Raw genomic sequence first — 22,041 nt, 5'->3', positions numbered from 1 at the left:
TTCAAACTCACAATTTTAGTAGCTACTCAAAACCAATTTAAATTGTCTCTGCTGATGTAATTTTGTTTAGTTTTTATTGTTCTCCATATCTTAAAGTAGATTCCCCTTGCCCTAAAACTGAAGCTGAAGAGAACACCATAAAGTCAGTATAATTTAGGACTGAACTCCAGATATGCCTTTCTAGCAAATCCTAGGCCAAGTTCAGTTCTCCTCTTTTTACAGTCATCTAAGTTATGACACTTTGTTTTTCCTTGCAAAAGAGAGGAACAATACAATTTTCATTTTTCAGTTAACTCTGCAGTAAAGAGTTCATTATTATCTTCCGTGACTTCTTCAGAAGAGTCATTGTTGGGAAAAGTCTGTCCTCTTTTCTAACTGCAGTCTGCAGAGATATTATACCTCTTCTGAGGTGAGGAACACTGCAACTTATTTTGCACTAAGCTGCCAGTAAAGCATCAATATGAGAGCTTGCCAGTTTAAATAATCACTCTCTGTGCTGACACTGAGTACAATTTTATAATGTAACTAGTAATTGATTCCAACTGTGTCCAGACCAAAATTACTTCAATGGCATCCATTAGCATCTGTACTATCAAATTTAGTAGTCAGTACTATATTAATTAGGAAAGACTAATGCACAATATGAACTTTAAATTACAGTTTAAAAAGAAAGTTTAAAAATTACTTGTGTCCCTTAGTTTTATTTCCATAACCTGAATCTTTTCAGTCATCTAATTATATCGCTTTCTCCCATTCCTATGCTGTGTATTTCTATACATACCATTAAATAGATACCTAGTCTCACAAGGTTTCACATAAACTTTAAATGCAGCCCGCTCTGCAAGCAAATGTGATTTTTTGCTTTTCCTTCTCAGTCGCAGTTGCTATAAAAAGAACAAGTTAGCAATTTCCAGAATTGTTCTGTCCCAGTGAAGGATGTGCAAAGTCTTAACTGAGTGTGCCATGCTTGCCAGGACTCCCATTTACCTAAACTAACCAGACACTTTTCAGTACTACTGGACAGCAAGCCTCTTTCTCCCCTTTGGTGTATGTGCAGCAGAAGCCAATGGAGAAAAGTTTTCTGTGTGCTGCATCTTTAAAAGCAAACCTGCTAACCCACATCCAGAACTGCTTCTGAGCCAGTTCCCAAAGCATGAGTCACACTGTGCTCTCTGGGGTTTTATATTTGTTCTTTTCTGTCTTTTTTGTTTCCATTAGTCTAAAGTAAAAGTCATTCAGGCTGAAAGAACGTGTTTGTTCTCTGCTGATGAAAAACTGTAATATCCCTTAGCAAAGAATTAAATCAACTAGTTTGTGCTGAATCACAAGCAGAAAACTGTTCTCATCCACCCTGGAAAAAATGTGTGTTGGACACTTCTAGAAAGCTAAACCACTAATCTAATTAGTTGAGTGTAATAAGTGTTGACTAGAAGGAGTGTCATTCAAACATATACTGCAAAAATAAAAATATTCTGAGGTACTGGTTTTTCAAACAAAAAGTCAGTTCAGTTCCTTTATTTTTATTATTTTGTTGTTACAGACTCAGATTAGCCCCAAGGAAGGGTGGCAAGTTTATAGTTCAGCCCAGGATCCTGATGGCCGTTGCATTTGCACTGTTGTTGCACCTGAACAAAACTTATGTTCAAGAGATGCCAAAAGCAGGCAGCTCAGACAACTACTAGAAAAGGTAAGTCTTCCCAAAAAATTCATCCTTTTGATCACTAAACCTGCCACAGAAATCCACTCCTTTCCCTCTAAGTTTAATACATAATGCAGTACTGAAGCGTTACCTAATAAAAATATTTCTTCATGGTATACCCCAATATGTGTGTTCTCACCACTGATAATTATTTGTGTATTTTCCTTGTATGACACCTTTCCCAACCCAAGCCACTTACCTGACTAAAGCTTCATCTCTCTTGTTCACTCCTCCCAAAATTCTTCCTTACACACAGCCAGGAGTGATGTTTTTCTGTGTGAAAACAGTTATGAATCCCACCTCAAACTAGCTAGTCGCTGTGGGATTTAACTACAGATTCTGCTTTAATCATGTGAGACTCTGGAAGGTTGCACCTTGTCTTTTATCAACAAATAATGAGATACAGACATGACAGCATCTGCAAAGCAAACCGTACAGAAGAGAAACAGTTCTAATTTTCTTTCATTTGTTCTTTCCTCATATATTACTATTTATTCATTCTCTTTCCCCAAAGAACCCAATTCTTCTTGCCAGTATTTTCCACTACTGCATATATAGTAAAACCAGTGAAGTGTTGTTTTGCATCAACAGAAAAAATGCTGACCAAAAAAAAATGTGACCTCCCCTCATGCTGTTTGTTTACTTAACAGAGGAAGACTTCAGTGCCCAGAGTCTTTGCTATATTTCCCAAAAGCTAAAATAATAATGTCAAAAAAATCTTTCTTTTGGGGTGGGGACTGGAGACTAAGATCTCAATGTAGTTTTTGAGCTGCCGCAGAAGAGAACCTAAATCACCAGTCTCTAAAATCTATTTTCTTATGATTAGAACTGTGATAATTATGGGCATGTAATGGCATATTACTTCACTAAGTCCATGCACAGTCATTTAATTAGAGCCTCTATGTGAATGCATCTTCTGCCAAATGGAAACACTCGTAGTTCTTCCAAGACCTGAAGGACTTTATTTGCCTGCTTTCAACAATTAGAAAGCAAAGAAAAAAGAAACATTTTTTTCATTAAAAATACATTCTAAGAACTGCTAATGGCAACTGTGCAATAACAAATGTATACTATTTTTAAGAGTATTTCATGAGTATTTCCTGAATCTACACATTCTGTAGGTCACAATATATTAGCTTCAAACATGACTATCAGTTCTAACATTACATATTCTTGCAAACAACAAAGATACTGTCAGATTTATCTTTTATTAGAAAGGTATAATTTTATTTATTTTTTTGCTTGCTTGGTATGTATTGGTACCTAATACATTTACAGCGTTCTACTTTTTTTGTGTTTGGGGAAAACCAGACAGTTATTGAAATAGAATAACTGCACTTGTAAAATGTGTCATTTTTAAGACTGGCAAATGCATTGCTTTTATAGCAGATACTTTTAAAAATATGTATAATTTAATCTAGATGACACTTATTTTATTCTTGCCTCTTTGTGGTAAAAGTTCTCACTATAGCTACAAAGTCACTTGCTCTACAAAAGCTACCTGAACATTCAGTACTTCTCATCTGTAAAAAAAATGTGGGTTTCTGCCAATGAGAGAACTGATAAGATTTCTAATTTTATTTCTGTTTACAAAAACCTATTTGACAATGGGCACACCCTAGCTTATCTCTGGTTAGTCTTATGAATTCCTTATACTGAAATATTACATAAATGCCTACTAGAAATAAAAATCATGCTCTTCATACTAAGCAAAATATCTAAATCACAGTTCTGTCCCTCCCAAGGTGCTTGCAAGGAAACACATGCTATATAGCATGTCCTGAAGAACAGTCAGCATCTACTACAAGCATCAGAGTAGATTGCACTGCCTAACAGCCTTTTTTGAGCCCACTGATAACAGTGCTGAACGGATCTTTCTCTCTTTACCTCAAAGAAACTAGTACCAAATCATTTATGACTTCAAGGTCTTGCTCCCGATAGTCCTCTGTTAGCCCTGTTCCCCAATTTTTGTACTGTCATGTAGCTACGGAATTTAAAACAATAACATGGTATAAATGACTCACAACTAAGCATTGACATAAGCACATTCTATTGCCTGACATTTAACTACCTAACCAGGAAAAAAAGTAAAGCAACAAAAAGTGCATTTAGAGAGTGTTTTTCTTTAACAGGTTCAGAATATGTCCCAGTCTATTGAAGTTTTAAATCTACGGACTCAGAGGGATTTCCAATATGTTTTAAAAATGGAAACACAAATGAAAGGGCTGAAGGCCAAGTTTCGGCAAATTGAAGACGATCGGAAGACATTAATGACAAAGCATTTTCAAGTAGGTTTTATTTTAACAATAACTTCGAAAGCCTGCTGGAAGCAATGTACTAAGCAGCAATGCATGGACTGCTAAGATCTCAGCTTGAAATGCTCATACAAGAGCAACATTAAAAAAGAAAAGCATAATAAATCTTCCTTTATGATGATAATCTTTTGCTCTGTTCAATTTAATTGTAATAGGGAGTAACTATTCATTATTAAGTCATTAGAAAAATGTCACTAAACGGATTTCTGTTTTTTCTGTATCAATGTGCATGTCATACTAAGAAATTTATATTCATTCAAGCACCAGTGATAAATAGGGAAATCCAATGGAATTAATAGCAAGCAACTAGAGACTTCTGCACTTTTACTGTTGCTTGACATTTACTGCAGTTGAAGGGAAGAAACCCTATAATAAATCAGGTTATTGTAATTTTTATCCAGTACAATTAAGATCTAATTTCATGTCTGAAGGTTTGCTATTTTGAATTTGGGATGGGGAGGAGGGCAATCATTCCCAGTCACATTTGTGTGATTAAAAAAAGACTTCCAAGGAATTTTAATGACAAGAAAAAACACAAGCTAATCTTTTTGTAAGGAGGAAGGGTTGCAGAGATTACAAAATAGCATTGTGTATTCTGAAAAAGCTGTCTGAAGTATTCTTAAGGAAAAAATGTTAGTTCTTTAAATATGGTCTGATAAATTGATATTTCAAGACTGTAAGACAGCAAAATAGGATCTAGAAAATACATTACATTGTTAACCAAATATGTATTTTTAAAGTTTACATTACATTGTTAACCAAATATGTATTTTTAAAGTTTACATTACATTGTTAACCAAATATGTATTTTTAACGTTTTTATGAAACTTCATGTAAAATGGACTTAATTTTCTAAGTGGTGTTAAATTTAGATACCTAAATAGTTACATTGCTAAGGGGTCTAATTTATTTTTCAGACACAGAATATCTAATGGATCTTGACAGTATCAGGAATTAAGTACACTAATGATCTGACTACCAAACTTTATTTTTTATGATGTCATTCTTGGGTTAGAGTTTGAGCACATACTTGCATTTTTTTTCAGATAGTAAGAAATGTCTCCATCTTTCTTCTCTGCATCATTCATTACTACAATAACAACACATACATATAATGCCATATGTATATGCCAATCTGTATTCTCATTATACTTTTCCTTGGGAACAAAATACAAAACTTGAATGTTTGACACAATGTCAGAGGTAGCAGATTTTTGCAGTACTTGAGCCATTTAAATATTTGATATATGTATTGGCCAGTCATTTAACTTCAGTTTGACAGTTTGCCAGGATTATAAAACAGATTTCCAGTCAATCAAGTTATAGAGTAATTTAAAAGGTTAACATAATACAATATGCTGCTGGCTTTCTGAAATTTGATCTACCAAAATTCCAGTGCTTTGTCTTTCCTGAGACAAAGAAATTCATTCTGGATATAGCATAACCCTTCATATCAGCAGGCACAAAGCGCCAGAATATGTCTACCATCTATCTGTGTTGCAATACAAATTATTTCTTGTACCACTCATCAAAGCCACAAGCTAGGATTATCAGCAGAAACCAATAAATTTATTTTCTTTATCATGAAAATACCAAAACCATCTTTATATCATTTACTGAAGTGAGATATTCTAATGCTGTGGCTGCATGCTGATGAGAACCAAAGAGTCCAAATTTGACCCAGACCACACTTGCGCATATTTTGCAAGTCATACATTCGTATATGTCATAGTTCAGTTAAATCAGCATTTAGGCCAGGCTTTATATACCTGTTTGCTACAAAAAGTTACAGCATTTTGCTCAAATGATACCTCATCTGGCATAAATCCTATCAGAAGTTACCTTCGCTAATTCTCTTAAACGCATTTTATCTTTCTGAGGTTTTACAAGCTTTGCTTTTTTTTCCATCATGGTTTACCCATGACTTTTGGCAGACCACTGCCACACAGAGTCAAAGCCTAAGTTCGTAATTTCAAAGGGAAATTTCAAAACAGAAAATTTGGCTTCTGGAGCTCTGCTTTCTGTGTCACAATGCCTGCTCTCCTTGTGATCAAGGAAAAAATAACTACTCATTTTAACAGGCATAAAGTAGGCTAAAGTTAAGTTTTTAATAAAAACAGTCAAATAAAAATAGTTTTGACAAGACTCTCCACTTCTTTCTGCCTGCTTCAGTAATTCGCCTACTATAATGTAATTGGATGCCCCCTTGAAAACAGAACCAATAGAACTCCTAATATTCTCATATCCATTTATAATGATGTATCTGCTTATAATTTAAAATGCAATTTTCTAGCTATTAAGTGACCTGTGTGCAAAATACACTTCCTAACACCACATATAAGTCTTTACTTTGAGTAAATAACAATTCCAATATGAAAGCAATTGTTAAAAAAACATGGGTATATTAGCTAGGTGATAAAGAGATACTCTCAAGCTGCCTTAGAACATGTTCAAGAGGCAAAAACTCAGAGGCTGACTGCCTATCAGCTTCTTTTACATCTCCTTAACAAAAAATGCATTTGGCATCATCATGTTTTTTATTTAGGAAATGTCCCACCCTGTTTCTTGGACCCATTAATACAAGTGATGTTACAAACTACGTGCGTGTCTTTGCACACCTCAGTTACTACACTAACCTCCAACCACATTTGCTTCTGCACCTCTTTCTTGCACTTGGGCTTCTATTTAGTTCTCTTCTGCTTTCCCTTTTAACCTGCTGACTGCTCCAGCTATTGATTTTTATTAACCCCTTAAATAGCATCTCCCTGTGTGTCCTCATCTGTTTTCATTTCTATTACCAGCTAATGCTAGGTACCTAACAAATCTTGGTTTCCGTCCTTTGCCTTGTTTTGTCCAGGCTTGAATTTCCTCACATCTCTCTGGCATTTGCTCATGGAAGTACTGCTTTATCCTCAAATTATAAAAAGATATGCAAATATATATATATACACACACACAGATGATACATCAGAGACAAACCTTTCAGCTATTCAATAAAGCAAAACCTTTTGACTGCAAGTATTCTCTGAGGTTTTCTGTAGAATAATGACCAAACAATAAACAACCTAAAACAATTAGTTTAAGTTTAATAAAGCCCCTATGATTAGTGCATTTAAAAGAATAATGAAGAAATGAAAGATAAGCAGCCAATATAGGTCACAAACTGAGACAAATTCTCGAAGTATGAAACTCAGCAGAAGTCTGAGAAAGGGGCAATCTGAGAGTCTAAAGTGGAGACTTATTTTATCTAATCAATGTTTAAGAATAGGATTGGCAACTCAACAACTGCACATGGATAAAAAAACAATTTGTGATAGTCCAGAAGAGAGATCAACTGAGGAAGTTCAAAGGCACATAGTGATATAGCAGGATGACAAATACAAACCACAGTTGAAAGCCATGGATTTTTTACTTCAGAAGAAAGAGTTCTGCGGCCAGAACAGAACTAAACAGTGTTTAACAGCCATTGAGGAAAAAATGAATTCAGTATTTCTAAGGAGTGAAATAGAAATTAGCAGCTCACCAACTATGACAGCACTGTAAAACAGCCATGACCTCCTTGAACATCCCTGTGTGTTCAGGCCTAAATCACTTTCTCTCAAGAAAGACACATTTAGCGGGGGTTTATATCTTCTGGATGGAAAGTCAGACCTTCAACGGGTTCGGTTCAGACCACTTGAAGGTAATGGTGTACTTTCAGTAGAAAAATTATTCTCTCATGCATTTTATCTAGTGCTTACTACCATTAAGTCTGAAGTTTCTAAGACTTTCACAACACACTAATAATAGATCTGTAACCCAAAATCAATAATCATTTTCAGGTCATTTTAATAATCAGACATGAATATTATATTAAAGGGAATTAGGGGATTGAACTCCTTTGAACTGCTCTAATGTACATTTGATTGCCTTTAACAGGAGTTGAAAGAAAAGATGGATGAGCTTCTGCCACTGATCCCAGTTCTGGAACAATACAAAACTGATGCCAAATTAATCACCCAGTTCAAGGAGGAAATTAGGAATCTGTCTACTGTCCTCACTGGGATTCAGGAAGAAATTGGTGCTTATGACTATGAGGAACTACACCAGCGTGTACTCAGTTTAGAAACGAGGCTTCGAGACTGCATGAAAAAGCTCAGTAAGTCAACAATTTCATGGGAAATTTGGTCTCTTGGCTATACATTTTTAGTTGTTTCTCTAGAAAGATGAAGTTTTCCTTTTTTCTTGTCTGATGAAAGACTGCATTACATTCTGATCTGTGCTACCCTAATAAATGTCAAAAGTAACTCAACCTAAGGTCAGTCATATTATTCTAAGTTTGCACCAGTGTATCTTATATAATGAGCTGCCCTACCGTATACAGAAGGAATTAAGATGAAAAATTGTAACAGACAGCAATTTTAAAATCTAAGAGATTTACAAATGGTTGGAAAGCTACAAATATTCTTTCCAAAAAAAGCTCACACAGGCATTGCTACTTGGGTCATCTTTGGGATGTCAGTGTGAAAAAAAAAATTGGGGGGAAGTAGACTGGAATCAGAATTGAGATGTCCACATCATCTTGCTATGACACCTGAGAGGCCACACATGACTGTACTATCTTTAGACCTGTAATATTAGCATTGAGATGTGCCATTCTCCAATTTGCAATACAACATAATTAAGCCTTACACCTAATTTAAGGGAACAGAGGATGATTTTTGTAATAAGCACAGCAACAATCCGTTGTGAGCAGTGCACTAGGTTTACATCAGGCAGCCTCCATCTTGGTTGCTCACATGCTGATTTTAGTTAGAAAAAGTCAGATGCTGAGCAGCTCTGAGAATCGGCACTAGCTCAGTATTAGCTGCCAAAACTAAAAGCCTGAAGTATCATTATCAAGTGCCAGCCTTAACTTCCGTTACCCAAAGAGGGATAATTAGTACTTTCCTGCTTTACACTCAGAATGCAGTCATCCCCCCTCCCCAACCTATCCATGCATTCTAAGACTCCTGAATGGATCACTATTGCGATCTGGATTGCTATAGCAAACAATCCAGCCCCTCTATGAGAAATAAACGCTTTATAAGTTAACACTAAACATGAATAAACTAGAAATTCCAAGGTTAAGTCCTGTGATCGGTATCTGTTATCAACTGTGGGATGTTTACTTTTAAATGCCATGAAATACGTTATCAACGTCATAGGCAGTGCCTATTTTTGTGAGACAATAGAATGAGAAAAATGTAGGTTAGGTTAGCCTCTTAAATTATTTATTTTCTATTTCTTTACACTAGAAATAACACAATGATGATGGTCTAAAATACATGAAAGACTTCTTCAAACAGAAATTTCTTAAGATCCTATTTTCTACTCAGTACATACACATAATAGCACGTTACTGCATTGAAAGGAGGCAGACAGGAAAAATGACAGCATTGCAATACCACAGCAAGCAAGAAACTTCATATAAATAAACAGTATTTTCTGATAGTGAGTGTTCCAGTAACTTATTAGACGCTAAAGGATCATCAACTTATTTTTAACGAGTATCTTATTTTTCTTTGCTTTTATGGCATATTCTTGTAACATTGATTAGTGAAGTGACTACAGTATAAGATACGTTTTATACATCAGAATAACGGATGTGTATTCACAGGGGTTATTTCTGTATTTTTCATCCATTTCTCCTCCTATCTATCCTGAATTTCTGCAACACATTCCGTTTCTTTTGATGTACTAATGGAAAAAAAAATGTTATTACAATTATGCATATTAACAATAGGGAGAAAATTTTTCTATGAAATACATTATTAAACATACCCATTATTAAAAGGGGATTGGCTTCTCAAACTGTAATACCGATTTATTCATCCTTATTGGCATTATTTCCTGGCCTTAGATGCTTAAATGACTTTTATGCTCACCTACTAATGGACTGGCTGTATTTCTGGCCTACCCCTCAGTGCCTTTTAAAGTAAAAAAATATTTCAGTTAGGCTTACCATAACTCCTGAACGCCAGTACTGTGTTCAGACCAGCAAGCATAAAGGAAGAACAGCTTTCATGCCTACACCTTCTTCCCAGCCACATTCACCACACTAGAGATGATCCAGCTGTGACTGTGCCAATCTGATGGCCAGAAGCCTATGGCAGCAGAAGGCAGACTGGCCCTAATGTGCCACAGGATCTGGCTTGAATCTTCACAGATTTTGTTGCATTTCACAATATAATTATCTAACCAGCGTGTGTAATAGCTATTTTTCGTTCTTCTCCCTAGCAGGTGTTTTTCAGCAATATAATGCATTATTCATATTGTCCTGGCCACTTCAAAGGGATCTTCCATCTGCACTGGCAACACTTCCAATATTCATTAACATACAGTAAGCCGTTGTCTTACTTTCACTGAGGTTTAATGATTACCACAGCAGTTGTGATGACTGAAACTTGCTTCTTCTCTTTGGAATAAGAAAATTCAGGCTGAAGCTGCTGAGAAGTTTGTCCACAAAACTTCGAAAGGGTGCATGGAATTAAACATGTAGGAAAAGAGTGCATATGATTGCACATAGCACAAATTCACATGGGTCCTTTGCTGGCAGTCATGTAAGGCATGTGCATTTGTAACAGAATGCAGGTTGCACAGTATGCTTGGGACCCTCCTATTCTTGTCATAATGTGTTTATGAAATAGGAAAATAATATATAAGTAGGATTCATAGAAGCCAATACTCTGCCAAATGGTGTTTGTTAAATATGAAGAAATGATTAAGAGTAGATACACAGTGTATCCATTTGTAGTTACATCTGATTATAACGTAGAGTCTAAGCAATATTTCACAGTAATATTTTTGGTTAGAAATTCAAAAGTGGAATATTCTATGTATCCAAGGAAATACTGTTACATCAGTGGCTGAAGAGGTATTAGTGCAGGCATGAGATCACTTTGTTGACTGCAGTGGTACTTGTACTTCCAAAACATCCTTCCCTTTGGGATTTGAAGAACTTTACAACAGCATTTAGTACAAAACTGTGCAATAGAGATATATATTGTTATCCCCATTTTGTAAATGAAGGAACAAGCAGCCCAGGAGGATAAATGACTTTCCCAAAGATTACTGACAAGTCACTGCACACATGCAAAAGACTCTAGAGGCTTCCTCTCAAGCAGGCTTTAATAACTAAACTATAGTGCCTCCTGGATTTGTATTATGCAAGATAACAGACACACACCTGTTAAGTAAGAACTGATAAGAACTAATTCTTCATTCCCTCACATTACAATGTTATGACAAATTTGACCATAACCAGAAAAGTGCAAGTAGCAAAACACTTGGAAGTCATTTGCGCAAACCACATTTTACCCTATTTATTACCTACAACAAATAGAATAATGATGCTTACGAAACCTTCAAGAGACTGTTTTGATTTCATTTCCTCTGTAAGTCCTATAAATCATACACTCACTTGGTGTATACATATCGGCTACCAATATTCAATTGCATCACAGAGACTGGGACTATCAACTACCTATTCCTAGCTATCTTCAAAACAGCTCCTATCCAATTGGTCTATCACAACCTTCCCCTAGTATTTGCTCACTTTGAAACAGCTTGCCAGATGTGTTCTTCCCCATAGACTTTCCCAGCCTACAGGGATAGTACGTCTACTTTCTTTTTTTAATGGTCACTTTGTGCTCAACTTCTTCCTTAATATAAATAAATACATCACAAATTTGCAGGGGTCCACAGTACAAAACTGTTACAAGAGATGAATCAAACCATAAATACCCAGATTGCGCATGATATGATATTCCTCATACAGTTCAATTTAGGATGGATAAACACTCAGACGTTTGATTTTCCAATTGTTACAATCAGTTATAGTTGGGATTTTCTAATGCAAGCAGCTGCTTCTTTCAAAGTCAAGGGAAAGAGACTGAGTGCTTCTAAAAAACCCACTCTCTTCCTGCGTAACCCCATCTGAACCTCTTAGTGGTGGAAAAAATGCCTAGAAATATCACTTTTTTCTTTTTCCTTACTGTTCCTGAACTTCCTGACATTTGCTAGTATGGAGATGTATTTGACCTACCTTCTCACTAGCATATGGTCCTTCTGTCAGGGGATTAAAGAGCAGGGGTTTGCTATAAAGCAAAGTTTTTCAAAGAGTAAAAAAAAAAAAAAAAAAAAAAAAAAAACCAACAGTTTCCCACCATCACAAGAGTTATTTCCACATCCTCATTTGTTCCTTTCTGCTGGAAAAAGAAAGAAGAAAAAAAAAAAAGAGAGAGAAAAAAAAAGTGGTTTTGCCCTCCTTCTCAGCCACCCCACTGTTACGGAAAATTCATAGCCCAGACATGTTTTCCATTTCACATGACATTTGTCTATATTCTATTTCCCTACAAACAAAATGAACTAAAGTCTCAACTGGAAAATAATTGGAATTTTTTTTAATTTCAGACTCCCAGACTTGCCGTGCCACAGAATTGTTCAGTAAATGATACTGCCTTTCAGCGTATTAGTATCACCATTCCCTAGCAACAAACCTCATCATGCAAAGCCAATTTTAATATAGCCAGATGAACAATTGTAAGGTTCATTCTGCAGCTAAGAATATAGGCTGGGATTAGATCAACACATTTACACTTCAGTAGATAAGAACTGTTTCCAATTCTGGTGCAGGAGTGAGGAAAATTTCTTGCACTGAGTGCAAAGTTGGAAGTGCTTACAACCACACAGAAAACTCCCCTTGCTTTGTCAGTGAACTGTTAAACGTTATATTGAGCTTTACTCTTGAAGGAGTTGTCATTCATTTAACTTCTCTATCAAATGCAAGATCAGGCCAGGGCAAGCTATAAGGGAATTGTCTTTATGAAGTCATTGTTGCTAATTATTTCAGTGTTAAGCAGATTGATAAATTTCATATTGTAGTAACTTGTCATCAAAATGCTGTGATATTCATTGGGAATAAATTATTTAATTGTATAAGTCAATAATACTTCAGCACAGACTGCGCACTTGCTACTTTATAATGGACAAAACACAAATGATCTTGATCCTGCTGATTTTTATAGGTCTGCTGTAACAAATGGGAAGACACATATAAAGGTAGGGCTCCAAAAGACAGAACTGGAAAAAACAATGACACCTTTCTCTTGAAGACTGAGAAATTAGTTTTAATGTTTTCTTCATTGCATTCCCTTGATTATCTTGGCTTCTGATCAAATATTGGAAGTAACACTGTATTAGAGGAGTGTCTGAAGGTTTGGCAGAATAAAGTGTGAACTAAATTTCAGAGGGATTTCAATGAGAAGGGGAGGACAATCTGGCCTCAACTACGTTTTCCTAGTTTCACATTTCCCTGCATCATGAGTCAGCAATACATTCACCGTATTCACAAGACCAGTATTTAGCAAGCCAGTTGTTTTGTGGAATACTTGGAACAACTTCTACAAAAGTTACTTGTGCGGCCTTAAACAGGACAAAACAGCATTAGCTGATTTATCAAGTTGACCATTCGGCCAAGACTTGCTTTGGGGCCTTGTCATGTTCTTTCAAGCAGTCTTTCTGAACTGAGAGGACTCAATTATAAGGGGTTCCAGTCTGTATGTGTCTGGAAGCAATGGTTTGACTTCTGACTACCCAAAAGAGAGATGACGTCCATGTACTTGGCCCTGAACTTTTTTCAAATTAACAGAAAAGTGAGATTCTGAAACAATCTGCAGTTGGAATAAGGGTAAGGGTAAGCAAGTGCAAATAATATTTCCCTGTTTCTAAAAATCATATTAATAATTTTGTAAAAAGGTTGTTGCAATAGCAGGGCACTAGACTTACATGACTAGAATTTTGGTGGAGACTTCATATATTAAGCTCCTGTGCCTAAGGATCTCCCAGCTATAAGGAGGCTGTCATCACAAGACAGAGGATGGCACTGACAGCTCTGTTGCTTCCTTCTTACTGCCTACTCTGTCAGCAAGTAGGCCAACAGACCCCAGGTACTGCTGAGATTTACAGCAGAAATCTGTTGATGGGATATCAATTATCACTACAATGAGAATGGCTTACCGTATACGGAAAAAATACTTGCAGTACTACTACTTAGTTTTAAATATGAGTTCCATCAAATTATATCACAAATAGGCAGATTTATGGGTTCATGAACAAGAAAAAGAGAAGAGGGGACATAATGTAAGGCAGGAGGGAAAAAATTCCTCGTGCCTCTTACAAGATATTCTGTTACATTGAAAAGAGAAGCTTTGTCACTTTTTCAGTCAGCTGCCCCTCAGCTAAACAGCGACTCTCCCAACAGGCCTTTCTTGATCACTACATGCTCTCTGGAAATGGAAATTTAATCACATAAACATACCCTGACTCAAACTGCTGATCATTTAGTGGCTGAACTACGTCATCTCTTTTTTCACACTGAACAGTAGTATCTCAATACCTTTTGAAAGATCATTCTCTAAAAGCATCTGACACCCATCACAGGGGAAAATGCCTCAGTTCATATAGTTTAAACCAAATCAAGACTGAAGAGATTTATTAGTTGTTAACAACATGTTAACTGGCAATCAGCATAGCATACATTCAGGATCAATGCAAGTAATATAACAGACAAACCACAGTACCAGACACATAAGTAACATTAAACCTACAAATTTCTGAACACACTTCTCTAGCTAGATTCAAAAAGATCCAGTCACGCATGGTGCACCACACACATGAACACCCATGGAGTTATGTGAGCACATACCCCACAACAGCTGGGATGGGCTACAAGCACACCCCCTAGTTTACACCTCTCCTGCTGGGGATGTGGGGCCTTGAGCTTGATGTGTGCCCATGTTACTCCCCACAATCTACTAACACACATGCTGGTGAGAAAGCCTGCGAGTTCACATGCACCTTCTGTGCCTGTGGGACCTGAAAACGAAATTTCATTTTTGATTCCACATTTACCTTCCTGAATATTTTTTTTAAATAGAAGAAACAGTGTTTCAGAATTCTGAATTCTTTGCTTAAGTTTTCCTACTAATTTTAATACTGTGCTTTAAAGGGACCAATTAGTATACCCTTTAACTCATACATTCACTGTATTTTAATTATCTTAAAAACTACAAATCCAGGAGTAATTATTTTTCCCCCAATTTCCTTCTACTCATTATTACTTTTCTGATAATTTTATTCCAAATTGCAAATTAAACCCCTCTGAAGGCTTAACTCATGCCCATTTCTGAGACTATTTACTAACATACCACCTAAAAATAAAAGCCTTCACTTGATAGTCCTCTACTTTCCAAGCTAATAGCAGTTCATTGCTGTAGAAAAACATCACTCAGCATACAATACTATCAGCCTATATACAAAAAATGCCAGAATAAAAAAACATGTACTACAATAACCAACTGTAGGAAACGTATAAGATTCCTTAAAATGGGAAATTCCAAAATATCTTCAAAAGACCGTACGATACATAATTGAGATATGTATATAATAACGCCTTTGAACTGACCCAGAAAAAGGACACAGCCCGCCTTGCTCATTGAGGTCTCAGCATGTTGTCAGTTATCCTCATTTCCATTACATCCTACTTCCCTGGCTGTGAACAAAATCCCTGTGAGCAGCCTGAGTTGTCACCACAGCATTACCTCCCTTCTAATGACTGAAACAGGCTTGCACAATACTGTCTTTCCCAGTTTGTAAAGAAGAAAATCCAGCCTTGATGTGACCTTCTTTTTCTAACTAAGTAAATTCACTCTCAACACCAGATACAGTTTGTTTTCCACATTTCCTAGATTCATAGGGTTATACAATACAGCACAACCATGTATCAAGGAGATGCACTTACTTTTAAATTAAAAAAATAAATGAAAAGTGGCACTACTTTTTACGTTAATATGGAACATCTTTTCTTCAAAAACATGCTATTTCACCCAATCACCTACACACCACTGTGTGATATTAAGCGTCTTGTTAAACATATGAATTCCACCAGGAGCTTGTTGCTAATAGGTATGTTATTAATGTCCCCTAAAATATAGATTTTTTGATTGTTAGGAAGGTCAGCATCCAAGTTCATATTGATTCTCATTATTTCCTCCCAGACAGTCTGAGACAGCGTAATGGATTAGAAGCCAACTGATACAGCCAAGGTTGCTGAATAATTCTCATATTCAGTTTCTTAACTTTAGACAGTACTGGAACAGCTACGTATGTGTAACCACAGTCAGACACAGGCATTTGTGTACATCTATGCATTTTGCATACAAGCTCATTTTTTCCTGCCTGCCCTTAACTTCCTTGTTACCCTGGTCAATGGAAAAATGAAACATCCATCAATCCTAGCCTTCAACTGAATTTTGTGAAGGCAAAAGAGAAGGAAGTTTATGTCTTTTTTCATTTATTATTGTATGTTAATTACCTCAGCTTAGAAGATATTTTACTAGATTGTATTTTTCTTTATGCCCAGAAAATGTAACTATGCTTTAAAATATATAAAATGAAAAATATATACAAATAGATTTTTATTTGTCTGTTTTTACGTAGCTTTATTACTGTGCGATATGGAAAAGTTCATATGGTGAAGTTGACAATCCATCTTCAACATAAGCCTGAATCCCCTGAAGCCACTATTTAGTTTAGAGTAATTGGTCCTGTGCTCTGACTGATGTCAAGGAGAGTTGTGTAATTATTTGCACTAATGCATTTGTTTTTCTAATTTCAGCGTGTGGCAAATTGATGAAAATTACAGGCCCCATTACAGTCAAGATATCTGGAACCCGATTTGGAGCCTGGATGACAGATCCATTAGCATCAGAGAAAAATAACAGAGTATGTTAAGCCACTGCATATCTTTGTGTCCTTCTGGAGTTTTTCTTGCTTGATTTTAATCTTTTAAAAGTTATTTTCCCCTAGAAAGTTACATCTGCAAGCATGTTTCTTCTAATCCCATCATTTTCACTGTTAAACATCCTCAGAGGAAAAGCAAAAGTGTTTATGCAAAAATATCCATGCAAAAATATCCAAAGACTAAAGTTAGCGAAACACCTTTATGCTATTTCCTTCAACTGTTTCAGAGACAACATACACCTATCTGAACCAGCTACACAATTTTCTCCTTCCTACCTTATTTAATTGAGCTTGGGTCTTTAAGAACCCAAGTAATATAACACAAACACCAACACTTTTACCCAAGAGTACAACCCATAGGGCAGCAGTCTAAATTTGCAGGATTAGGCCCCGTATAAGCTGTATTCAGACCTTTTGCCACCTCAGATCCAAGTTATGTTATTGTTTGGATCTGCAACAGGATCTCAAATTGGCCACAGTATTAAGGAGATGCTCTCTCCGTCAAAGGGCTTTTGAAGTCAAAACACTAGTTTCATTTGTATGAGACCCACCAAGTTACTATTTGCATACAGAAGAAAACAAAAGGCAATAGAAAAAGCAACATAGAAATGGAAAACTTAAGATTTGCATGCAGCTCTCTCCAGCCTGCTGTGTTCATGCAGGTTTACTACTCACCCCAGGAATTTAAATTACCTTTAGAAGAGCAGCAAACTCTGCTTATCCCCATCTTGTCCTGAGGAAGTTTCTTCTGCTGTCTCAGAGTGCCAGTGGTTGCTCCAGAACCATCCCCATGGGCCCTCACCTCCACCCCTACCTGCTCCCCGCTGTGGCCCCCTCCCTGCATACCTTGCAGACTGGCAACCCTCTCCTTTGACAGCCTCCACATTCCCCCCACCACCACCCTTCTAAAGCAACACAAAGACTACCTCTGTGCATGCAAATTAGAACAAAGCATATCCCTTACAGCATCTCAACTAACAGGAAGATGGGGAGCTGAACTGTTGTTTATACAAATATTTTGTTAATGTCAATTTGGAATCAGTACAAAATGTATCTCCAGAAATTATTCTGTTCTTTTGATAGTCAGGATTAGATATGTCCCCTGATAAACTAAAAGGAGAAAAGGCAAAACACATGAAGGAAAAAACAGAAGAATGAAAGTTGGCATACAGAACATTAAAAAAAAGTATTGATTTTGTTTTCTTCTGTTTTAAGAAGATAAAATGGTTCCTAAACTTTACTGGTTTCATTGCTATTGTATTTGGTTTCTTTACTAAGAATACATTATTTTTCACCAATTAGAGGTTCAGCTGAAGAAAATTCAACCAAATTTATTCCCAAGCATAAATCTAAGCTTAGTTCACATGCCATTTCCCATCTCTGTCTTTGATTATTGCCTGGAAATATCTTTAAGCAAGCCACATATAGCAGAGACCCAAATACTGAACATTATCCAAAATCAAGTATCTCTGAAAATGCAGACACTGTAGTTAGTCTTCTTGAGAGTTCACTTGTATAGGTAAGTTTTGATTCAGAAATTCAAGAGTTCCTCATGCTTTTGTAACAGGAATGTGGACAATATCATACTTTGATATCCTGCTGCACACCTAAAAACGTTTTTCCTTCTTTTTCTGCAATGTATCCATCATGTCATATCATGATCATGTACCACAGATTGCGTTTCAGGTGTTTACTCCCAATCTTTGTTTTCTTTCCAGGTCTGGTACATGGATAGTTACACTAACAATAAAATTGTCCGTGAATATAAATCAATTGCAGACTTTGTCAGTGGGGCTGAATCAAGGACATACAACCTTCCGTTCAAATGGGCAGGAACCAACCATGTTGTCTACAACGGCTCCCTCTATTTCAACAAGTATCAGAGCAACATTATCATCAAATACAGCTTTGACACTGGGCGGGTGCTTGCACAGCGTAGCCTTGAGTATGCTGGCTTTCACAATGTCTACCCTTACACCTGGGGTGGCTTTTCTGATATTGACCTGATGGCAGATGAAATTGGGCTATGGGCTGTGTATGCCACCAACCAGAATGCAGGCAATATTGTCATCAGCCAGCTAAACCAGGATACACTGGAGGTGCTGAAGAGCTGGAGCACAGGCTACCCAAAGAGAAGTGCTGGAGAATCCTTCATGATCTGTGGCACCTTGTATGTTACTAACTCTCACTTAACAGGAGCCAAGGTCTACTATTCTTATTCCACAAAAACCTCCACTTACGAGTATACAGACATTCCTTTCCATAATCAGTATTTTCATATATCCATGCTTGACTACAATGCAAGAGATAGAGCTCTCTATGCCTGGAATAATGGACATCAAGTCCTGTTTAACGTCACCCTTTTCCACGTCATTAAAACTGAAGATGACACATAATTTTCTTTCCCTTCCCGTTCCCTCACCTCCCTCCCTCAAAGCAGTGTCATTTGTGATAAACTCTAAAAGTATCCATCTCTATCAGTTCCTTTTAATTTACTTTTCTTTTTTCATTAAGGAAAAGCAACATTTTCTACCATATAATGCATTTCAAATACAGCTGAGCCTGTCAAAAATTACCTGTTGGAAATAAAAGCATCTTAACTCACGATCTTATAAGGTCTGTCAAGACCTTGTCTTGAAAAGCACTAAAGAGGATTTAAGTGGCTAAAGACAGTTTTTAAAAGATTATGATCTGCCTTATTTCAGAGTCAGAGACTAATGGTGGCTTAAATGCATGAATGTCTTTTTTTACCTCATTTTTGTTTTTAATCTATTGCTCAACTTCAGGAAATATTTTGGTAGTGTCAGACATATTGCACATTGTATTTTTTTATTTATTCCAAAAGAAAGATTCAGGAGTTTAATTTACTTGGACATGGAGTATGATTCATTTTGCCATCACCCAATTTCAGATGTGGTGCTGTACAGTATGTTTTTAAATCTCTTGCAAACATTTTATCGACAGTATGTATTTCTACCATTGTAACCACCATTGTGCAATTGTATCTCTTCACTTACGTGAAAGTAAACTAAGTACTATTTTTTATAAAATATGTTGAAGCTTAATTGCAGTTCTGGCTATGGGTCAATTGAAAGTGGTAAAAATCTGAGAAAAGGTAGTTATTTCCGAGAAAGACTTCTCAGGTGCATGATCCCTGTTCTCAGCTTTGCTTGGTAGACTTACTCACCATTGGCTTTTACTGGCAAATTTGCAACTTTGAAACCTCATACCAGTTCCGTCTTTACAATTGTTTGCCCTACTCAATTTTTATCTCATGCCGCTGGCTTCTCTCTCTCTCTCTCTGGATTTTTCGTCTACTTTCTTTCCTTCCACCACTTTATTTCCCTTATTTATACTCACTCCCCGACCTGGGCTTTACAAGGAATAATATGAAAGAGGACTACTGGCCATGCTTCAGCCCGAGCGTCTGAGTGCATCCCATATTTGCGCTGTTCTGGGGCAGCGAGGAGTTATGTCGAGTTGCTTTCCTAAATCTGCCCATCTTCTTACTCATAATAGAAGAACACTTACCTGTTGAGAAAGCTCTTCTCTGGGATGGCAGTAATCAGGGAGAAAATACAAATGAGAAGGTTCAAAGCATAAACGATCAGTGTGGCACCTGGTAGCCACCATATTGCTTGCCCTTGCTAGAAACCAGCCACAACACCTAGGCCAACCATTTGCAAAGAGGTTTGGGGGTTCCTAGCAGTAGTATTGTTATTTATGGTCAAAACCAATGCCTTTAAAAACTCAGTATTTCTGAAAGCTATATGGCTTGCTACACTCTCATTAGAAACTGGGGGGTGGGGTGGGACAACACACGGAGGAGGATGGAGATGGACAGGGGGGACACGACCAACAACAACATATTTTATTGAGAAAGAGGAATCAGGTGTTATTTATTTATTTTGGCATAAAGGGAAAAAAGCCAACATTAAGAACTAGTGTAAGACTTTCCATTAAGCTGGGATATCACATAATGCAAAAATATAGGTATCTGAAAAATTGTGTGAAAACTGTGTTCCTCACAAAATCAGAAATTCTCTTCTTTATATCCTTTGAAATTGGACTCATAGAAAAACAAGAACATGTATGAAAATGTTCCTATTTAAAAACAAGAAAAAAAATTAAATGCACTGACATTTTTCCAGATCCATTTTGAAGGCATTTGATTTGTTAATTCTTCCAACATACCAGCTAAGACCACCTTGAGTCTCATGATTGTTTTCATTATTATAAATATAAATGTCTATATATACATTTACAAGTTTGCTTTGCAATGTAAACCCTTGTGAAGCTGAACAACAAATTGCCTTATTTTTCACACTGGTTGCAGAAAAGAAAACTACTTATTAGGTTCCAAGAACTGATAAAGGGGAAAACCCAAGAAATTACATTACAACATGACCAGAGAAAAGTTACTCTCCTACTTCCATTTCCCCCCTTCTGCCTAGCTGAAATGATGCCGGTTACATCTTACAGTCAGTTACACAGGATTTGGAGACACTAAGTTCAGCTAAACGGACAAATTAACCACTTCAGTCCTGCAACCAGCTTTCCTGCATTGACAACAAAACCTCCTCTGTGACACATGGAAGCGTATATGACTACTCATTTAAAAAGTGATTTTATGTCACATAGGAATGTTTTATGAAAACAATGTTCAGATTTTTATCAAAAGCCCTAAAACAAACCCTAACCTTTTCCTTACACAGAGTAACTTCAACAAAACAGCTTTTTCACAAATGCAGCATTCTTAAAAATATTAGTCAGTAGATTGAGAAATTAAACTTCCTTCTACTGTATCATCATAAACTAGAGCAACAGTCACGCCATAGGACCACTTCATCTGAAAAAAATTGTTACTACCGTGTCTTTACAAGAATTTCATACTGTGTAATTAGCATGCATACATTAGAATGTGTTGATCACAGTTCTTACAGTAAGATTAATCTCAGCTGATTTCAATGCCATTTAGTTAGCCATTTAAAGGACAACAGAATCCTATTAGTCAAAGGAAAGAAAGAGACGCTACTACAGAGTGGTAGAGGTGGGTGGATAAGAGAAGTAGGAAAGGCACCTTTGAAGAGTTATTTGTCTTACTGATGAAGCCACTGTGCTAAAGCATAGACGTCATACCTAGATATAATCCTGCCCTTCTCAATTAGTAATGATGGATTGTATTCCAATACTTAAACATGAAAT

The 22,041-nt window shown here is 36.5% G+C and overlaps 1 protein-coding gene and 1 long non-coding RNA gene across 5 annotated transcripts in view; one reads left to right on the top strand and one right to left on the bottom strand.

Annotated features, from left to right (window-relative positions):
* The window catches only part of OLFM3 (olfactomedin 3), a 69,242-nt gene extending 49,341 nt beyond the window's left edge, over positions 1 to 19,901 (top strand). For all 4 annotated transcript variants that reach the window (XM_056355319.1, XM_056355321.1, XM_056355322.1 and 1 more), the window contains 5 exons: positions 1,541 to 1,687; positions 3,832 to 3,987; positions 7,933 to 8,152; positions 16,712 to 16,818; positions 18,555 to 19,901. In XM_056355319.1, the coding sequence (XP_056211294.1) occupies positions 1,541 to 1,687; positions 3,832 to 3,987; positions 7,933 to 8,152; positions 16,712 to 16,818; positions 18,555 to 19,232 (1,308 nt within the window). In that variant the 3' untranslated portion in view covers positions 19,233 to 19,901. The remainder of the gene's footprint in view (positions 1 to 1,540; positions 1,688 to 3,831; positions 3,988 to 7,932; positions 8,153 to 16,711; positions 16,819 to 18,554) is intronic.
* Positions 1 to 22,041, bottom strand: part of LOC130156698 (uncharacterized) — a 334,368-nt gene that overhangs the window by 172,161 nt on the left and 140,166 nt on the right. The gene's annotated exons all lie outside the window — the stretch shown is intronic.

The sequence above is a fragment of the Falco biarmicus genome, chromosome 11, assembly GCF_023638135.1.
Source record: "Falco biarmicus isolate bFalBia1 chromosome 11, bFalBia1.pri, whole genome shotgun sequence".
NCBI classification, from domain to species: Eukaryota; Metazoa; Chordata; class Aves; order Falconiformes; family Falconidae; genus Falco; species Falco biarmicus.
The sequence above is the reverse complement of the archived record's forward strand: the minus strand, read 5'-3'. Positions and strand labels throughout refer to the sequence as shown.